Source organism: Primulina eburnea, chromosome 10, assembly GCF_022965805.1.
Source record: "Primulina eburnea isolate SZY01 chromosome 10, ASM2296580v1, whole genome shotgun sequence".
NCBI lineage: Eukaryota > Viridiplantae > Streptophyta > Magnoliopsida > Lamiales > Gesneriaceae > Primulina > Primulina eburnea.
This window is the reverse complement of record NC_133110.1, coordinates 34194672-34215801: the sequence shown is the minus strand read 5'-3', so window position 1 is coordinate 34215801 and position 21130 is coordinate 34194672. Positions and strand designations below refer to the sequence as shown.

Below are 21130 nucleotides of genomic sequence, written 5' to 3'. Positions count from 1 at the left end.
TCACACTTGACATTTTACTCACCACGCAGAAATGGTTCATAAAACTTGTCTGCTTTTCTTGCTTCTTTCTACTTTAACTCAGTGTTGCTTCGGGGACCATGTCCCGGACAGCGCCAGCTTCGACATGGGCGGCCTGAGCCGGAGCAGCTTCGCCAAGGGATTCGTGTTCGGGACTGCGGGATCGGCTTATCAGGTCGAAGGCATGGCCAGTAAAGATGGCCGAGGACCTAGCATTTGGGATACTTTCATTAAAGTTCCAGGCCAGTGTTCCCATATTCACTGATTCGAACTCGTATTTCTTTCCTATTGGAAAATGTTTATGGAACTACATTTTGGAATTGGCAATCCTTTAGTCTTCAGATATTATAATTCATGAGACTTCATCAAGTTATCCACTTATGTCTTTTTTTCCAAAAAAAAATATGGGTTTGTTTGAAAATCATTTTTTATGTGAATTTGCATAAGTTTGATTAATTTAGAAATGGATTTTAGTATATTAAATTTGTGAACTTGTGATTCGTGTTTTTACTGGATGAGGCGTAATGAGGTTTGGGGTGTTGGAATTTATACAGGACGTGAGCCGAATAATGCTTCGGGAGAGGTGTCGGTGGATCAGTATCACAAGTACAAAGTGAGTTGCTTCAATTATTATTGCCATTTCAAATTTGAATTTTTACTTTTAAAAAATAGCTTCTTTTTTTTTTTAATATTTGCTTTATCGAAATCATAATTTTGTGCCTATGATTTTTGAATAAAATCATGATTTTTGGATAAAATGACCATTAGATTTTAAATAATGGTCTAATTTAATAACAAAATCTCAAATTTTAATGTTTAATTTAAAAAAAGAGATACTTTTTTTAATATTTGATTCTACTGAAATCATAATTTTGTGCTTATGATTTTTAAGCAACCACAAATCTTACTAGATAATGTTATAAATCAATTTTATGAAATATTTTTTCATTCATTTTTTATATCAAAAATATTATTTTTGTTATAGTTATGAATAAAATCAACTCCTTTATCCATGAGATCGTCTCATAATAAACCTATTCTTTTTAAGCAAAAATTTATGTGAGACGGTTTCACGAATCGTAGGTGAGACGGATATCTTATTTAGGTCATCCATGAAAAAATTATTTTTTATGCTTAGAGTATTATTTTTTATTATGATGAATATCGGTAGAGTTGACATGTCTTACAAATAAAGATTAATGAGACCGTCTCACAAAAAACTCACCTTTCTTTTCAAGAGTGAGTCTCATGTGACCGTCTCACGGGTCATAATCCGTGAGACGGGTCAACCCCACCCATATTCACAATAAAAAGTAATACTCTTAGGTTGCGTTTGGTTCGAGGGATTAGGAGTGATAGACTAATTTATCCGGCCCAATCAAGTGTTTGGTTCAATTTTAAATAAACCTACCTTATCCCTCCTAGGTATGATTAGGTTATATTATGTAGGTTAAAATAATACCTCCTCACCCCCTAGGATTATTTATCCCACTCTTAATACCTCCTATTTTTCCGATTTTACCCTTCTTCTAAATTCAAACTCACCACCATTTCCCGCCACCGACCGCCGCCGGCCAACCACAGACGGACCGCCGACCGCGGCGAGCACCGGCCGACCAGCGACGAACTGAGGACCACCGGCCGTTCACCGGCCGACAGCGGTTAGCGACGGTTTGTCAAAAAACCGTCGCTATTAGCGACGGTTTGTGTAGAAAGGTTTGTCAAAACACCGTCGCTATTAGCGACTGTTTGTTTATAAAACGTCGCAATGAGCGACGGTGTGTTTAAAAAATGTCGCTAAATGTCTAATTTTTAGTAATTAAAATAATTCAAAACTCGATCGGCGACGGTTTCTAAAAAACCGTCGCTATTAGCGACGGTTTTTGAGAATCCGTCGGTAAGTTTCCGGTCGACCATTTCTGCCGGCCGCCGGCCGCCACTGTCGCCGTCGCGAAGGGGAAAGGCAATTTCGTCTTTTCATCAAAAAATTCAAAATTATCCTACACTTAAAAATCTTACCAAACATAATATTATTTTACATCATATATTACAATTCTATCACAATCATTTTCTTTATCATTTACATACTAATCATTAGTTTATCCTATCCTTCCAACCAAACGCAGCCTTAGCATAAAAAGTAATACTTTTTCATGGGTGACCCAAATAAGAGATCCGTCTCACAAATACGACCCGTGAGACCGTCTCACACAAGTTTTTGCCTCTTTTCAAATACGATTTTTTGATTAGAACAAGATCTCGAGATATGTAATTTATAGACAAAGTCTTTTGATTCAAAACAAAATTTCAAATTCGAGATCGATAATAACAAACGTCTACCAAACTAAAAAAAAAAAATAGAATTTTGTAAGGATGCTATTTTGGAAAGTGACAATTATTTGTGACAAGTCGTAGGGTACATCCTGACACGAATTTAACTCTTTTGAAAGGATGGACCGCACGAGGACCTATGAAAGATATGTTACGATTTGAATTTTGACTTTTCACAAATTTTTTGGCAGTAATAATCATGGATATGCGATAGTATAAATTAATATTTATGCTAAAGTTTTCACAAGATTTTTTATTATTAATTATAATTATTATATATAGAATAATAATTTTGAAAAACTATTGAGACACAAGCAAGAGTGGAGCTTCACTAATGCACTTCCAATTATATCATCAAAGCAGCTTTAGAAAGTATTTGTTAAATTTTGTTTCCATAAGATTTTTTCCCAAAAAAATATATTTAATTAACCTTTTTAATTTGAGTTAAATCTTTTACACAAAAAATAAAAAATGTATTAACTTTGTTGTAATATGACACAGGAGGACATTGATCTTATGGCAAGGCTCAACTTTGATGCTTACCGCTTTTCTATTTCATGGACAAGAATATTCCCAGGTCATATATATATATATGTAGCAGCAACTTTTCTGAATAAATTCTCATTTCTATATATATCCAAGTAAAAAAAAATTGGATTATTCGAAATGATTCGTTCATCTCATAGCTCATTAGACGTTACAGGTCTCGAGTTTGAGATGATGTCTCGAGTGCGAGGAAAATAATAATTTATTATACCAATGCAGATGGAACTGGAAGAGTGAATAAGTTGGGAGTAGATTACTATAACAGGTTGATAAACTATATGCTCCAGAAAGGTGAATTAATGCACAAACTTCATTTCATTTAATGGATCAAGATGTATTATGTTTAGTATTCATGTCAAATTTTTTAACAGGTATCACCCCTTATGCTAATTTAAATCACTATGATCTTCCTCAAGCACTTCAGGATAGGTACAAGGGGTGGTTGGGACGTCAAGTAGTGTAAGTATCGTCATCCTCGTCATTGTCGTTTGAATCACACAATGGCTTACATTACGAACTCTGATTGAATTATGTTGTTCAAACTTGGCAGGAAAGATTTTAGTGATTATGCGGACTTCTGCTTCAAGACATTTGGCGACAGAGTCAAGAATTGGCAGACGTTTAACGAACCTCGGGTGGTGGCTGCGCTCGGGTATGATAACGGGTTTTTCGCGCCTGGAAGGTGCTCGAAAGCGTTTGGAAACTGCACGGAGGGTGACTCGTCTACTGAGCCTTATATTGTTGCTCATAATCTGATCTTGTCTCATGGAGCCGCGGCTCAGAGATACCGTGAGAAGTATCAAGTAAAATATGCATAGTTCTTGGTTTAGACATGCTTTCTTTATTGCTTCATTTTCATTTGGAGAATGGGAGCTGAGTTTGTTTTGTATGAAAATGCAATTGCAGAAACAACAGAAGGGGAGGATCGGGATTCTATTGGATTTTGTTTGGTATGAACCTCTTACAAGATCGAAAGCCGACAATTATGCTGCTCAAAGGGCAAGAGACTTCCATATTGGATGGTATTACGTCGACTTGTAATCGAGTTTCATCTGTTTTCAGGATTTTATAATCACCATCTACCAGAAAAGCAACACATATCAGGCTATATTTGGATTGTTCTAACTCAGTAAATGGATTCTTATATTAGTGTTTCATGTTTTGACATTTCTTTATAGGTTCTTGCATCCTCTGGTTTATGGAGAGTATCCGAAAACAATGCAGAACATTGTTGGGAAAAGGCTTCCAAAATTCACAAAGGAAGAGGTGTATATGGTAAAGGGATCCTTCGACTTTGTCGGCATCAATCAGTACACCGCGTACTACATGTATGATGCTCACCAGGCGAATCCTAAGAACTTAGGCTACCAGCAAGATTGGAACTGTGGATTTGCTTGTAAGAAACTCGTTTTTCGAATCTTTTACTTGAATAATTCATCATTAAGTCAACTAACTTTAGGCTTAAAATATTTGGCAGACGAACGCCATGGAGTCCCAATCGGCCCTAGGGTAGGTTCACAGAACAAAGACTAATACGTTCTTGCGCGAGTTATACAGATTCACCAACTGGTTTGAATGTACTTATGCAGGCACACTCATACTGGCTTTACATTGTGCCATGGGGTCTATACAAAGCTGTGACTTACGTCAAAGAACACTATGGGAATCCTACAATGATTCTGGCTGAAAATGGTACATAGATAAATAATTTGATTCTGTGTTGCTGACATAATTGTTGACACTAATCTAAGTTAACTCGATTTGGATTCGTTAGGGATGGATCAACCAGGTGAAGTGACTCTTCCGAAAGGTTTAAACGACAAGTTAAGGATTGACTACTATAGGAGCTATCTAGCTCAACTGAAGAAGGCAATTCAAGATGGAGCCAACGTTATAGGCTACTTCCAGTGGACGTTGCTCGACAACTTCGAGTGGAGATTGGGATACACGTCTCGGTTTGGGATCGTTTACGTCGATTTCAAGACACTGAAGAGGTATCCCAAGTTGTCAGCTTACTGGTTTCAGAGGCTCCTGAGGAGGAACAATTAGAGCATGAAGCAGCACCAGTTTTCAGCTATCTGCATAATAATAAGCTTTAGGAATCCATGTTTTGTTTCTGTTTAGCTGTCCTTTTATGTTTGGAATCTATGTTCATGAAATATTTTGAGAAATAAATGAGTTCTCTCCAAACTTGTGATGAGCATGTGTGCTTGTTAATCAATTCAACAGCTTATTTTCTTTTCATTTTGGGAAACTTACTACAACATTATTCATGCTGCTATATTATTAAATCTCATATTCGATCCTCTTTCTTTGTTATTTTCTATCATTTTTAGTTATTTTCATCTATGCTCCCGGTTAAAAATATTAATATTGCCAAAAAATGAAATATACAAAACTAAAATTGAAATTAAAAAAGATAAAAGACCAAAATCACAAAACAACAAGCATATTTCATTTGTTTAAATTTTGGTAATCTATAAACTTATAAAATTGTGGATGATTGACAAAGTTTTTGCATTGTAATTTTATTACATTGTCCAAAAACTATGTATTGTTTGTATCAATTGTACGAGCATTAGTGGAAAAAGTATATAAAACTTAAGGTCAAATTTGGGATATTGAATTTCTAGAAGTTAATGTATTGCTCTTATTCGTTTAATTGGTGCACTTGTTTTTTTCTATATATCTATAAAGTATGGATGATGAACAAAGTTTTTACATTTTGATTTTACTACATTGCCCAAAAATTATGTATTGTTTGTATCAATCGCATGAGTATTAGTGGAAAAATTAGATAAAACTTAAAGTCAAATTTGGGATATTAAATTTGTAGAAGTTAAAGTATTGCTTATTCATTTAATTGGTGCATTTATTTTTTGAATTTATTAAACACATGAGGAATCATAGTAATGTTTTTTTGAATAGAAAATTGCAATATACGATCCTTTGAAAATAATATTACATAATAATTAAATCGATATTTGATAATAAAAATATATTTCTCATTAAAAAATTTAAAAGAAAAAAACATTTAAAAAATATATATTTACCAATGACAGTTTTTCATTGTAGATTTTTTACTATTCCCTTAAATTGTGTATTGTTAAATTAATTGCATGGAAATTTTCTACACTATTTTTAGAAAATCAAATAACAATTATACATTAAAAATGAATATATGTTTGATAATAAAAATATTTTTTTTAATCTAAATCTATATTCTATATAAAAGTGTGAATCATAAGCCCTATTTTTCAATTGTCAAAAGACAAAAATACCTCTTTATCAATACAAATCTAAAAGCTCAATAAGGGATATATATGTAAAAATTTAATTGTTGTATTATTTTATTTTATTACATATAATATATAATTAATTATTAATCTAATTATTCCTCCTAATATAAAATTGATAGTCTAACAAATGCTATTGAATTATCGCTACAATATACATTGATCATAGTAATTTATATAATTTTAAAAATAAATGTAACTCCTATATTAATTTTCTCAAATAATTCATCTTTATGCTACATTTAAATGTTTTATCCTTTTAATATTCTTTCTATATGTTATTTAATTATTTTAATATACTTTTGTAATATATTTTTAGTTCAATTTTAATTATGTAATAAATTATAGTATCATGAGATGATATGTAAAAAAAATTTATATATACAATATTAGAATAACATGATAAGTATATAATAATGTAATAATATTAAGTTTAATTCTAACATATTTTATATTTTTTAGTTAAAGTCAATAGTTTAATAAATTATTTAGAAGAATTTAAATCAATAATTATGAATGTTAATATATTAATAATATCATAAAATATGAATCTTTTATAAGAATTCGGAAAGCTTAGCTATAATAAGAAATTTAAAATTTAATAACATTTTTAAAAAAAATTATAATATGACGAGATTAAACCCAGATAAATAACAAAATAATTCAAATTATTTTTTTAGAAAATCACACTTTTTGTTTTTACTATATAATTAATATTTACGTACTTCATGCTAGTTTTTATATTAACGACCTTGTGAGATGTGTTATTTTAGAAATGATGAAAACAATATAACTAAAAGAGATAAAACCAAAACCTCCTTGTTATAAATATTTATTATCGTGTAAATAATACAATGTTTAAACTTATAGCTTCTATTAAGTTGCACATATAACTTAAAACTTCACTATTCTAAAGTATTGTTTGGATTGCGGTATATGATATCGAATGATATCGATGTGTAATATTTACGTAGTATTATTATTATTTATATGAATCAGTTTGGTATCTAAGTTAAAGTTAAATGTGAATTAAACACTCAATGATCATCTTAATTTCCACAATGTAAGAACCAAAATCTATTATTAGAAATTAAATAAATCTTACCTTTAAGAACAGTAATTATACTATTTAAACTTATTAAATTCCTATGTCATACACCAAAAATTACATGTTTTTTTTAAAGAAAAATTTGTTGTAATTGACATAGGGGTTATAATGAAATAATTCAAAGATTTTGAGGGCCAAAAAAAATATGAAATCAGAAGTGTAGGCAGATAATTCTCCGAGTTCCTTAGTTTGCCACTGAAAATGGCTGCTGCTTCTCCATTTGTGGTTCCCGCTACACTTGGAATTCAATCTTCTCTTACATTTTCTTCAATCAGCCATCTTCAAACCCAACAAATTCGCGTACCCTTTTCCAGTTTCACTCGATTTCCTTATCTTCTCGGAATCAAAACTCCCAAATTCTCCACACCGAAGATCGGTACAAGAGCCGCTCCTGATTCCGCCATACCATCGGTTGTTCAAGAAGATCAAGAAAAACCAGCCAAGGTATCAATAATTAAGTAAATACACTTCTCAATAGATAATCTATTATTTGAAAAAAAAAATCGTGCTTTAATCAATTTTTTTCTGTATATTTAAATTTACTTAATAGTTTGCATGTTTTCTATGGTAGCTCAGGAGTTGTTTGCTGAAGAGTCTGCGAAAGTGCTTAAAAATGCGGCGAAAACAAGAAAAGTTCCGGCCAAAGAAGTATTCGCCTTCGAGATCGAAGGCGAAATCACACAGATTCCACAAAGATAATTACTTGAGTGGTATATTGCAGGACAACCCTCCCCCTGGCTAGATTGGGGTGAGTAAAGTTCATCTTAACATGGTTGTTATTGTGGACTGTCAAATTTTCTGCCCATACTTGGTCATTTGTGAACTCCACCTCCAGATAAATACTTGAATAATGGGAACAACCCACCCCTCTTGAGCTAGCTTTGGGGTGAGTTAGGTCCAAGTTCCAATCTTAACATCTCCGATTTTCTTCAAACGCTCGGAGGAAACGAATCACCTGGAAGAACTTGGATGCTTGTGTTTACTGCAGAAGCAAGTTTGCGTTCAATTTTCTTCCTGAGATATCGTTGCATTGCCTTTTTATGCTTTGATTTTGTTCACATAATAATGGGTGATGTTAGTTTGCAGAAAGGATTGGAACGCGGTAAATATTTCCCCATAACAGCCATTCAGAGGTTCGATGCAGCCGTAAGCTACTTCCTCTTTCTGTGGCAAATGATATTAGTTGTTCCTATATGATCACAAACGTACCATTATTTGTACCGATGTTCGATCCCTTTGGTGCATGTATTATCATAGGGACAGAGGATTGAAAATGGAGTATATCTTGGGCCTCTGGGGTGCTTGACGTTTGAAGGTAGAATCTCATGGAATAAACGAATACTGGCATTCGTGTTCGAGCGGATTCGAATCAAGATTGGACCTCTAAACCCATTCGAGATCAGTTTCAAAGGGAAAGATGAGAGGGAGCCGAACACTAAGGACCCTTTTTTCATATGGTTCTATGTGGACGAGGAAATAGCTGTTGCTCGTGGAAGAAGTGGAGGTACTGCATTTTGGGTTCGTTGTAAACGAGTCCCCCCCACCTACTAGTTCATATAATACAGTATTCCCAAGGGGTTGGATTTTACTTCGATGTCTTCCATCCCACAAGTCGAAGTGACTTAAATGAATTTAATGACTTTTTATGATTGGATCTCGAATCTAAGACATGTTCGAATGCTTAAAAACTTCATACCAGATGAACTATTAAAACTCATACAGATGAACTACAAAGAATCGACTATCTACCTGTGTTTGTTTATCTTCTCCTTCGTTCTATGTAGTGTGTTATATATAACTCAATGTGCCTCATAGGATTATTCTCTTTTGGTATGGATGTCAGGCAGTGAAGTTGTCTAATTAACACTCTCATTTACCATATTTTTTAATATTTTTTTTTAAAAATAGTGTACAAGTACATTGATATTTATTTATCAATTCTTGTAATGATATATTAATAATATTTTGACATTATTAAAAAAATAGGTTATATTTGAGTTCAAGAAAATCAAATCTATCGAATTGTTTGGATTTTTTCTGCATAGTAAAATTTTTAATAAATATCCTATAAATTTAAAATTTAGTATGGACAATTGTAATAAAAATACGCGCAATTTACAATCTACGTTACTTTTTTTCAAATTATATCCTACCACTTAAAATCGATTTGGTTCTTCCAAACCCAACTTTATAGCATCCGATTATCATCTAAAATGACCTTTAATCTAACATATGAACCGTTTAGTTTAAATTATACTGAAAATGCAAAACCATTTGATTACCTATTTGATAATTACACATTATTTTAATTCAAAGAACATATATTGCTCCATTAATGATTTAATTTATTAAATTTTAATTTTCTTCCTACCATCTTTTACAATAAATGTTATTTTGTACACATTACCGAATAATTGGAGCATACTGGAACCAACTCCAATTACTATTCCAAGATTGCAGCTTTTAATTAAGGCGTAACATTCAATTTTCACAGTTTACGATCAGTACTAAATATATTACACGAGTACACCAAACTGTACATTTTCTCTATAGCCTAGCTCACTCTACCGCAAATCAGGTGTTAATATTCAATGTGAAAATATGCAGCAGATTCCTTAGTTAAAAAGATTTTAAAGTGCAAGTACCTGCAAAAATGAAGCTTGAACTCACTAGGCATTTCAGCATGTGGCTGGACTTTCTTGGTTAAAAAATGCTTGTAATATTTTCAGGTCACATTATCTGCTTTGTTGCTCCGCAAGTCACCTCAGTTTTGTGCTCAATTGGCAAGTATCCACACAAAGCTGGCAATTCATTTTGATAGCGAGTTGGTGTGCAATGACCACACATGCTGGTCTCACTCCATGCAAACAATCAAATACAGTCCTTCCAACAATGGTGTTCCATTTTCCCAACTGCGGTCTGAAATTGCATGAAACTTACTTGCAGCACTCCAGTCTCAGAGCATATATATCCAACGGTCAATCAGTGAACGACAATCATGTGTTTCTTGGCGTGAGACTGATTCAAACGTACGGAAATGGTTTCCAAACAATTTACCTCCACCTTGTAGCAGAAGTCTGTTGTTTCTTCTTGCTTTTCTTTAGAAGGGCAGACATATAATCTACAGTCTCTTGAGATGATTGGCTCTCACCGGTAAACCATCTCACAGCCTCAGCAGCAGCGTCTTTTTCTGCCTCTTTCTTGCTACCACAAGGCTGGCCAACAAAATCAAGTCCATTGAATATAACAGTGGATCTGAACCTGTTGTTTTTTAGTTGGGTAGTCTTGTAGGTTGGTGCCTGATGTCCAGCCCTACAAAGCAAGGTTTGTAGGTCAGATTTCGCGTTATCACCACCACCACTTCCTAAATCTCGGGTTTCTTTTGATTTCTTTTTGGACGGTGCTGATACCTGACGCCCAAACACAAATCTTCCTTCACACTTGTCCTCTGAGACCAATAATCCCACCGCTGATAGAAGTTCACTATAACTCTGTATGTCCAATTTTTTGTTTAAAAGCTGCATAAGCAGAAAGGGAAAAACAATTGGGTCCAGAAAAAAGAAAATTATGTAAAAGCACATCAATCCACGCCATTAGCTCACGACATAAAATAAGCTACCAATGGAAAGTGAATACAGACACCAGGATTCAAACAATTTGCTGCAACAGGAGGACTAAAATATTAACCTTTTTCTGAACAAATTCATCGAGCTCTCTATTTAATCTCAGATACGTATCAGCCAACTCAGGCTTCATGAAAAAGTCCAGATATCCATTCAGCATTTTCACATGGCCGTCCTATCAAATAGCAGGAAAAAGGAAAGATTTACTACAACGTGTTGGTCAAAAGCAAATACTTCTATAAAAGCAAAGAATTCTATGAAACAAAAATGCAATTTCAGGGTCGAGGGAAAAATAAACTTACTGATTCCCCTCTAGAAATTTTTCCTCCGAATAAGAGAACTGCCGAATCAGGTACTCCAGTTGAATCACGAAGGAACACTGCATTCACTTTCACTTTTTCATTAAAAACAAGCCACGGGAATGGAATTTTGCTTTCTTGGGCATTAACAGAATTCTGACCAGAAAAGAAAACTGCTTTAATCCATGATGAACACAACATAATCATAAAAACCACAAGTTCACCAAAGTATTTTAAAAGTAGCTCAAGTATCTCACCGAATGCAAAAGAACTGCACCATCCTCCATTGTTTTTAATAATATCGACTTCTCCTTGTTCTGTATAAACATATTTCGACAAGTTTCCATAATATGGACAGAGAAAAGCCATAATGTGGTTCAAAACAAGTTCAATAGGAAAAACTTTTCGTGTCTTACATCAGGAATTAAGGAATCTCAAACCAGAAGAAAATGATGAGTGGAAAAAAATTGTGCACCCATTTACCAAGTAGGTACCAAATTTTAGGGGAAGAAAATTGAGGACTGAACCCCAGTAAACAAAAAAGAGAATACAATATATGGCCAAGTAACTCACCACCACAAAGCTTACTGCAGGGAACAGGCCAGCACATATAACTGCTCGATTGATATGTTCATCACCACTCCATGTGTTGCAACTCTCCTCACTTTCAATTATACCGATGTCTTTAAGAAGATAAAAAAACTGCTTCCTAAGGGAATCAATGGCTTTTAGAGTCTGTGCAGAGAGAAAATTTCTCCAACAGTACTCATATCCAGTTCGCTCCTTTTCAGCATCTTTCCAACCATCATAAGCCCTCACTAGACATAGATGATCACTGTAGTCACGTGCAGAAAACTGTGCCTTTGCAGACTCAGCCAGCTGTGGAACATGAAAATAAATCACTGAAGGTAAATTTTTCAACCTTAGAGAAAATTGTCAAGTATGGAAAGTGATCCTAGAAGAGGAAGTGTAGAAGATAAGGGTGTAAAGGATGTCCACCAGAAACAAAATTAAATACCACTATACCAGAATTGCCAGGGAACCAAGACAGATTTAAATTGAATCAATATTTAAGGCACTCTACTGGCCCATATATATAAACCCTTCTAGTGTGGCAGTTCGTATATTTACAATTAACCTAGCGCACATAAGGGCATTAAATCGGAAACAGATTAACATTCACTGATGAAAATAATTTAATTTTTAATTAAATTAAACTTTTAAAATAATATTTCATAAGTTCATTTAAAATATTTAAGATAAACATTAACTAATATACACGTTTTTAGATTTGAAATAAATATTTAATAATGATATATAGATATATAAAATCATCTCAAATATTTTATTTATTAGAATTAGACAAAAATCAAATTTTTTTTATATTAAATTAATAAAATTTAAAGCTTTATACTCAAATTTTTATCATACAACAACAATTATATGTTAAATATGCAAGGGTAATCTTGAAAGAAAATTATCCCTTTTAACAAAATGGACCTTTGACATGAAAATTTAGTAAAACGGGTGTTTTCGATAAAACTTTTAAGTCATGGTTTTTTGGTTATTTTCCAAAAATATCCTAGAATCTAATTTTGTTATAAGTTCAGTTCTTGTACTTTGGTCCAATGATTTTGATTTTAGGACAGAAAACCATTCACACCCCAATCATAAAAACCACTCTGTCTCAGACAACAAATGTCAAAGGTAAAGTTTGATATCACTTACATCCTTCTTATCAAATGGCATCAAGAATGGATCTCTGACACTTAAGCAAGCAACAATTGTCATTATTGGATCTAAGCAATTGAAAATAGCACCATATATGAGCATTTTTCCAAGCTTCGGCTCAACTGGAAGCATGGACAGGTTGCGTCCTGGAAGTATACCAATGTAACATTGTTAATTTATCACTTTGAATATTCATTACAAAATTTAAAATATTGGGGGAAAAATATCAGAGCTTGATAGTTACCTAGTACTGTAAGGTTTTCATTTTCATCCAAGGCACCAATTATCTTTAAATACTGGATGGCGTTTTGGACCTGAGACTCAGAAAAAATAAGCCAATAACGGAAGATCTAGTATAATTGAATGCTAAGGCCATGGATGATAGGGTGAGTCACATGCTATTTTATGTGTTTCATTTAGCTTACAGATAAAGGTTCAGGTTGTTGTAGGGCTTTAGATAGGAAGTCTGAAATACTTCCAAGTTGTAGACTCTTGATTTGCAAGCAGAGAGACTGTAAAGGAGTTCTCAGAAGTTCTGGCACTTGATAATCCGCAAAGACATCATACACACATCTAGGATAAAGATGGAAACACTCGCCTGGTTGTACACGACCCGCTCTGCCTTTTCTCTGATTAAAAGTAAGATTAGTAACACTTTGCAAAGATGAATTATCCAATATTGTCTGATGAAGTTCAAATACTCAGCAGAATCTTACTTGGCGAGCAGAAGCCTTCGAGATCCAAGTAGGAAGCAAACATGGAGTGTTATTTATTGCATCATAAGATGTCTCTTTAGCTTTACCACAATCAATCACATAAACTACATCATTTATGGTGATACTTGTTTCCGCCATGTTAGTTGCAAGAACAATCTTCCGAACTCCATCCTTGGGTCTTTCAAAAATCAATTTCTGTTTTCAGATTGAATAAAGGGAAAAAGTGACCAAAGAGTACAAAAAATTATCAATCAGCGGAGAAGGGGAAGAGGAGCTTCCTATCAGTGTGTTCTCTGAAGAAACAACCAAGAAGATAGGCCTCTACATCACACTCATCGTATAGCAATTTACTATACCAATTATTTTTCCTGTCCCACACTGGATCTTAATAAACTTTGCATCAGTCCATTAATAGGTGCCTTAAGGAATGTACAATTTCCCTCATTAATCATAAAGCAGATATCGAGAAATACATTCAATTCAAAATGTGTGTTATATGCAACTTTTATGCAGTGGGGAAAACAAAACATTGCAAAGAGGTTGTACCAATATTACACTTAACTGCCATATAAACTACCCTAGTGAACTTCAAACGTACCTTGGCGGCTACTGAGTAATTAAAGCATTGCAATGTTGAAATTGGCATACTATAAATTGTCAAATATGCCCCAGAGAAAAAAATTATACCAACATGAGTGCTGACCTTTCAGATAATTTGAAAATCTGTCACTAAAGAGTAAAGATTAGGCAAATGGAAAAGAAAAAAACACCCAATTCACCTGCTCTGCACTGGCCATGGAACCGTGGCACGCAAGTAATAGAACCCTGCTTGGATCTCCAAAAAGTGGATGGGCTTGAAGCTGATCTTTCAAAGAATTTATGTCATCCCAACCAGTCATAAATACCAGCACAGCACCAGGTCTTTCGTTGCGACAAATATGACAAAGCACATGCTCAATGAGATTAAAGCCAACAGAATCTGGATTCCAGCAAGAGAGAGACTCCCGAATCCTATAATTATGCTCCTTGTAATCAGCAGCACTAAGAGCTTCCTGAAATTTCAAGGATGAAGAAAATTAAATAATAAAATTTAAACAATAAAACAAACAACCAAAAAATGAATGTACATAACTTTTACCTCAACAGCTGAAGCTATCTGAGTTTTCCTCTTCCTAAGAGCCTGCTTCTGCATTTTCCACATCTTTTCTTGACCATAATTATCAATTTGATTATATGGTGTCAACCTGTAGCCAGTCATTTCTAGAATATTTTCCAGGAAATGACTCCGAACAGGATACGTAAATCCCTGGTTATAAGGCCCAAATTACAATGAAAACAGAATGATCAATTGGAATTTGGATCGATCATAAAAGAGGTAATAAATAAAGAAAGAAGGCAGTACAAATGGGGCTAAAATCACAATGAGGAAGAGAACATTAGATCTACACAAACAGGAGGCCGCCATTTTAAATCAAGCATTTTCAGATTTTATGGTTTCCCTTCAAGGAGCATTAAGATCACGCGGAGCATGATATCATGCAATAAAGTAAACAAGAGTCGTCTGAACCTACCGGAATGTGAATCATAGGAGCACCACCAAAATAAGAAGAGAAAAGATCAGCATTTAGGGTTGCACTCATCAAAATCAGTCTCAGCTCAGGTCGACGAGGAAGGAGATCCTTCAGGACAATTAGAAGGAAGTCTGCAATAAAAGGCAGATGATACTAAAAGCAAAGAATGCAGGAAACAGAAAAAATAAAATTATCAGTTACCAATGACATACCTTCATTCATTCCGCGCTCATGAATCTCATCGACAATAACATGAGTTACACCTTTCAAATTTCTGTCAACCAATAATCTCCTTAAAAGGATTCCGGTAGTACAAAAAAGGAGACGGGTATCTCTCCCCCTCATTCCCTCCAGCCGCACTTTGTAACCAACCTTCAAACAATATAGCCCAGCAAATAAGGTTTTTACTATATAGCCATTAGAGAACTTATCAAAGAATAATGTTAAGCAGCAATAGGCAAAAGACTTACAGATTCTCCTATCTTCTCACCACGCTCGGCTGCAACCCTTTCAGCCACAGCAATAGCAGATATTCTTCTTGGTTGGGTGCAGATAATATTGCATGCAGCTCCCCGAGCAGCATCGATTTCTGACTCTAAGATGTATTGAGGGAGTTGTGTAGTTTTTCCACAGCCAGTTTCACCAGAGACAACTACCACCTGACAAACATAATGTCAGTCAAGGTCATTTGTATGTCACGACCCGTAATTGGTGACTTAATACAGAAAATTTCTTCAAAGTTCCTTATAGCTGATTAAATAATAAAATAAAAAAATGGCAAACCTTTCATCACACAAATCTAACTTAGAAGAGAATCATCAGTTTCCAAACACATGAAATTTACGTGCGGTGAATTAATAAATACAACATTACAACCAGCACTTTCCCCTAAAGAGTGGGCACTCAACCGTTGAGAACTTGAAATGACAAAAAAACCCACTGAACAGAGACGATTTGTGGAATATAGATACTAGGGGAAACATCTGAGCTATAAATATTAGATAAATTTTTGCAAATTGTTCGTATCAGGGTGGGTTAAATAGCATGACTCAAATGCAATTTCCCTATGTGATTTGATCACAGTTGTGCAAAAATAAATGACCCTGATTTCAGAAACTTCTACACTAAAATAACTGGTCCATCATCCAGCTTTGACAGGGTCAGAAGCTTATCCGATCAGTGAAAAACATCGGCACTGGTTTAATACCAGGTACCAGTTTTAGTGATGCGGCCATGACCATCAAAATCATCACCCTTTCTCCTCACATGCAAGACATCACAGTAAAAAACACCAAAGCAGTGCGTGCACAACCAACTTTACCACCACCTACGGTTAATGTCTATGGTATGAAGTGTTGGAGTTGCTGGGCTAGAAAAGGATGGCAGAAATGAAATACAGAAGCCGACTACAATTGTTAAGGATGTATGTGGTGATTAAAAAATTACGCACAGGTATTTTTAGTTATTCGTATCCTCTGTTTACAAGCTTCTGAAGAGTTGCTTTGGCAAATATCCTAATGAACAATAATTTTTCATTTATGTAGTTCGTCACAGGCTCACAACCACTTAAAAAAATTTAGTTGTCTTTCCAAAAATATCTATTTTCATATTGCAGTCTGCAGTCAGTATCTTAAGATCTGCAACTGCTAATATAGAAGAAAACAGGAAGAAGAAAATTCATCCTAGAATTTATCAAAGGATGCCAAAACTGTTCAAATATCTTGAATAAAGACCACGTCACTGCAATAATGTACCACCATAAGAATAAATAAAGATGATACCAAAAGTCAGAGTAACTTTGAAATCCATCCAATACAACTCAAATGACAAACTTGAATTAAAAGAGTAGAACAAACAATATATAAAAGAATCTCTCTGTTTGAACAGTACAATGACACCTGATTCTGGGCCACGACATTCAGTAACAAGTCTCGCTCTTTATACGAGGGAAGGCTTCGTCTAAATTCTTGCATCTTCTGGCCTTCTGGAGACTCCTTTAAAGCAGAAAATAATAATCATTAAAATCACAATTTTCAAATGTTTAAAAGCAATATACTTCACTCGGCAATTCATCAATCACACATGCTTATATCCATCTTCCGAAAGCCTCATCGGCCATACTCGATTACAAATGTGTCCTAATTATATAGCTATTTGGCTACTGGTGGAAAAAAGCATGATTGTGTCATTTTGGGATAGTTTTCAACAGTGTTGTAAATGGCAGGAGGCGGTGGCGAGGCAGTTACTGACCGCCTACCGCCTCGACCGTCTAGGCGGTTGTATTTTTTTAAGCACTTTTTATAGGTAAACTTATATAATCATGCAAACCACCTAGGTGGTTGAATTTTTTTAAGTATTTTTTTATAGGTAATCATATATAATATTATAATAATGCAATGTAATCACAAAAAAGCCATCATTTTTTTTATGTAAAATGTGTGATTAAATAATATTTAAGCATAAAGAAGCTTCACACAAATAATATCATCTAGACAAGATGCAAATAAATATATAAATGCAAGCTAACAATATAATTAATAAAGATTCATCATCATAATAATACTAATAAACTAATATAATTATTTTTACCAAAAAACTAAGTTTAAAATTCAAAGTTTCAATCCACTATGGCAAGAAGCACTAGACTAAACATAACTAATCTTCTAAGTCATCTATACATGTATTATCAACAACATTCATAATTCTCCCATCATCGGACTCAAAATCAACATCTTCTTCATTCTCCTCCTTCGATGTATCTAAATCCTCATCAAGTTCTCTAATGAGGATGCTCCTTGCACTCCTCTTTGGTTGTAGCACTTCATCCACTCCCGAGACCTCATTTATCATTCTCCAAGTAAGTCCTAAACCCGGCTCTACCTCATCTTCATCACCACCATCAACAAATCGACCTTGAGCTTCACTAGCTTGAGATGATAGAAGCAAATCTCCACATATTTTTCTTATTCTTCATAAGATTGGCGTTGAATTTGACATATACAAGATCATTCAATCTTGATGTCTCAAACATATTCCTCTTCTTAGTATGCATCTAAATATTTTAAACCATTGTTTTAATAAAAAGAAAGGATATAAAATTGAAATTTGTTAGACTTTTGACTAGGTTTTTTAAATTAACTGCCTTTGACTAAATTTTTAAAATTAATTGAGTTGACCAGAATTTTAAAATTATTGACCGCCTCGGCTGCCGGTTGGTTAGGGCCGCCTAAAGAGGTCGCCTGATGCAAAGGCGGGGGCGGTCAAGGGCCGCCTACCGCATTTAGAACACTGATTTTCAATCTACATCACAAGAAATTGAAGAGGATCAAGAACATTTCAAGTGCTCCTTTTTAAGCAGCAAATCGAAAATATTGGAATCCAAACGAAATGTGAACCATGATACAAAGCGGACTACAGGAAGAGAAGTCAGTAGGTCACATCCAAATATCAAGAATGCAATCAGTATCTACAAGTGAATTCACAAGTAAAACTACTATGGAATTTAGAGGATAAGAGGTCACCGTAACCACATAATTAGTCAGCACTACTAATAGTCATTTACATCTGTGAAACACTAACTTGCCAGTCTTGCTGTTTATTGTGCATTTGCAAGCTCCTTCGCCTGACAATAGTCTCAGATATAACATTCTGGGTGGATGACTCCTCAGGCTCATATGGTCCATCAAGTGCTAGGTTATGGGCTGCACTTGATGTCAAAAAGGTATCATGCTTCGTCACAGCCTTTCTAGAAAGGTGTGATCTAAGATGAGACTCTACCTGTCTTTGCAACCCAATTGGTAGCATCACCTACAGATATGCAGGAAATATCCAAATCAACAAGACAAAAAAATGCAGTAAAGATATCAAAAATTGAGAAATTTTAAGCATTTGCCTGACACATTGGTCATCATAGCTAGAAATGTAAACTTGATGGATATTAAAACCACTTAGAACAAATCAATTTCTTTCGACGATCAACAGAATTAGGATTATGCAACACACAAAAAGAGAGCTAATACAACTAAGATAATACCTCCCTCTGAGGCCGCTTCTCAGTCCAAATCTGGTCTGTAGTTTGGCAACGGGAATTTGCTAAATACAACTACCTTTTCATACCGACCACTGCAAATGGAGATGTCATAAACAAGTGCAAGGAATATTAAAAGAATAACGTAAGTTAGGCAAAACTTCATGTACCTGTGCAATCCCATTCTGATTGCCAACGCCGAAAGCTGCTCAAAATCACGTCGGTCTTTTTTATCCCTGGACACAACTTCTTGCTCGCTTTTGTTGCGCATAAGCATGGTCAACTTCCACCTCCACTCTTCAACGTTATCAAGAGTCGAATCACCCTGGAAATATTAGATTAATAACAGAGAATACTTGAAAATGCGTGATAAATAGATACCTAACCAACTGAGCCCACTGAAAAGGGAATCCCTTTTGCAGGAATTCCAATTTGAACACTAATGAATTAACGTTCTGATTTTATGTCCAGTGCTCACGTTATCTCCAAAGTTAACACATGCACAAACGAAAAATATAGCAAAGGAAGGAAAACCATCTAGCATTCTCAAGGAGGAATAAATTAATTAAATATACAAAAACCAACTAACTTGCCAGAAAAGTTACATAAAATCTATCCACCCACCAATTGTTGCTTAGAAGACGAACTGACTTCACGGTCAGAATCCTCCTCCGACGGGTACTCATCGTAAGCAAACCTCCCGTATCCCAAACTCCGCTGGTAGGTATACGGGAAAGAAAACGAAGATGAAGGGGACGAAAGTAGCGGCAGCAAAAGAAAAAACATTTCTATGCCGCCTCAATACAGATGAAACAGGAGAAAAAGCAGTAAAGGAGACGCCTTTTCGCGAAAGAAAATTGTATGGCTGCAAGCTGTAAGACCCGTGAACCAAAAGAGGACGCGAATGTGTGCGAGTTGCCACAGACACGGCACTGAGCTTGAATTTCAAACTTTTCTGAATGAACATCGAAGAGAAAGTCATGGCTGAGACTTCAACAGTTTACGGCAGCAAATTGATAAAGAACATGGCATTATTAAGTATTGTAATTGCTGTGGAATCAAAAATGTGGCTAGGGTTTATAGCAGAGGTGGAGACTCTGGAGAAGCCTTTCTTTCTTGTCACTCGTTAATGTTCTGTGGTATTTATATTTTTAATAATTTTAAAATTTTAAAAACAAATATTTTAAATATTCAATACTACGACTTATTTATATTAAAAAAATAATTTGAAATATCTAATATATATATATAATTTATTACGATATAATTTTAAAATTTTAAAAACAAATATTTTAAATGTTCAATATTACGACTTATTTATATTAAAAAAATAATTTGAAATATCTAATATATATATATATATATATAAGTGCTGAGCACATACAGATTCATAAAATATATATATATATTTTTACATATATTTATTCTTTTAGATGAGATAATAATTATCCATATAAAAATTTTAATAATGTATCATATTACTTTTGATTTTGATTCTAAAAAATAGTAAAAATTAAAAAAGAAATTGAAAATCTAAAAAAATTAATTATAACAAATAATATATATATATATATATGTTATATGCTTGATTATTTTATTAAATTGTATAACTAAAAAATTATATGTATCTGCTTTCAAAATCAATCTTCCATCAAAACTCTAAATATGTAATGCATAAGAAATAGATATTAATGATCAATTAAAAGATACTAAAATTATTTTCTACACTAAAATATATATATATAACATAATTTTTATAATAATTATAATTATAATAATCATTGATTAATATTTATCAAAGTATTAGAGTTTTTGCATACAATATTTTAATATTTTTATTTACTTATTTGAAATCAAACTAACA

General features: G+C 33.9%; 2 protein-coding genes and 1 long non-coding RNA gene across 3 annotated transcripts; 2 read left to right on the top strand and 1 right to left on the bottom strand.

Moving 5' to 3' along the window:
* Positions 1-5139, top strand: LOC140803336 (beta-glucosidase 44-like). The gene is made up of 11 exons (XM_073159174.1): positions 1-260; positions 573-631; positions 2851-2926; positions 3115-3186; positions 3267-3354; positions 3446-3698; positions 3802-3917; positions 4074-4291; positions 4373-4404; positions 4485-4587; positions 4670-5139. Exons 1-11 carry the CDS (start codon positions 32-34, stop codon positions 4942-4944), a joined length of 1521 nt encoding a protein of 506 aa, XP_073015275.1. The 5' UTR covers positions 1-31; the 3' UTR covers positions 4945-5139.
* Positions 5140-8203: 3064 nt separating this feature from the next.
* LOC140803916 (uncharacterized) lies at positions 8204-8951 on the top strand. The gene is made up of 3 exons (XR_012111980.1): positions 8204-8293; positions 8390-8445; positions 8557-8951. It is a non-coding gene; the product is annotated as an uncharacterized lncRNA (long non-coding RNA).
* A 751-nt stretch (positions 8952-9702) lies between these two features.
* LOC140803335 (DExH-box ATP-dependent RNA helicase DExH3-like) lies at positions 9703-20386 on the bottom strand. The gene is given in 20 exon segments (XM_073159173.1): positions 9703-10817; positions 10987-11097; positions 11225-11377; positions 11479-11538; positions 11795-12100; positions 12950-13098; positions 13197-13266; positions 13378-13581; positions 13669-13863; positions 14448-14720; positions 14807-14974; positions 15240-15370; positions 15452-15611; positions 15710-15898; positions 17138-17233; positions 18819-19046; positions 19273-19293; positions 19295-19361; positions 19437-19591; positions 19891-20386. Coding segments are annotated over 20 exon segments (3363 nt in total). The 5' UTR covers positions 20053-20386; the 3' UTR covers positions 9703-10352.
* Positions 20387-21130: the final 744 nt, after the last annotated feature.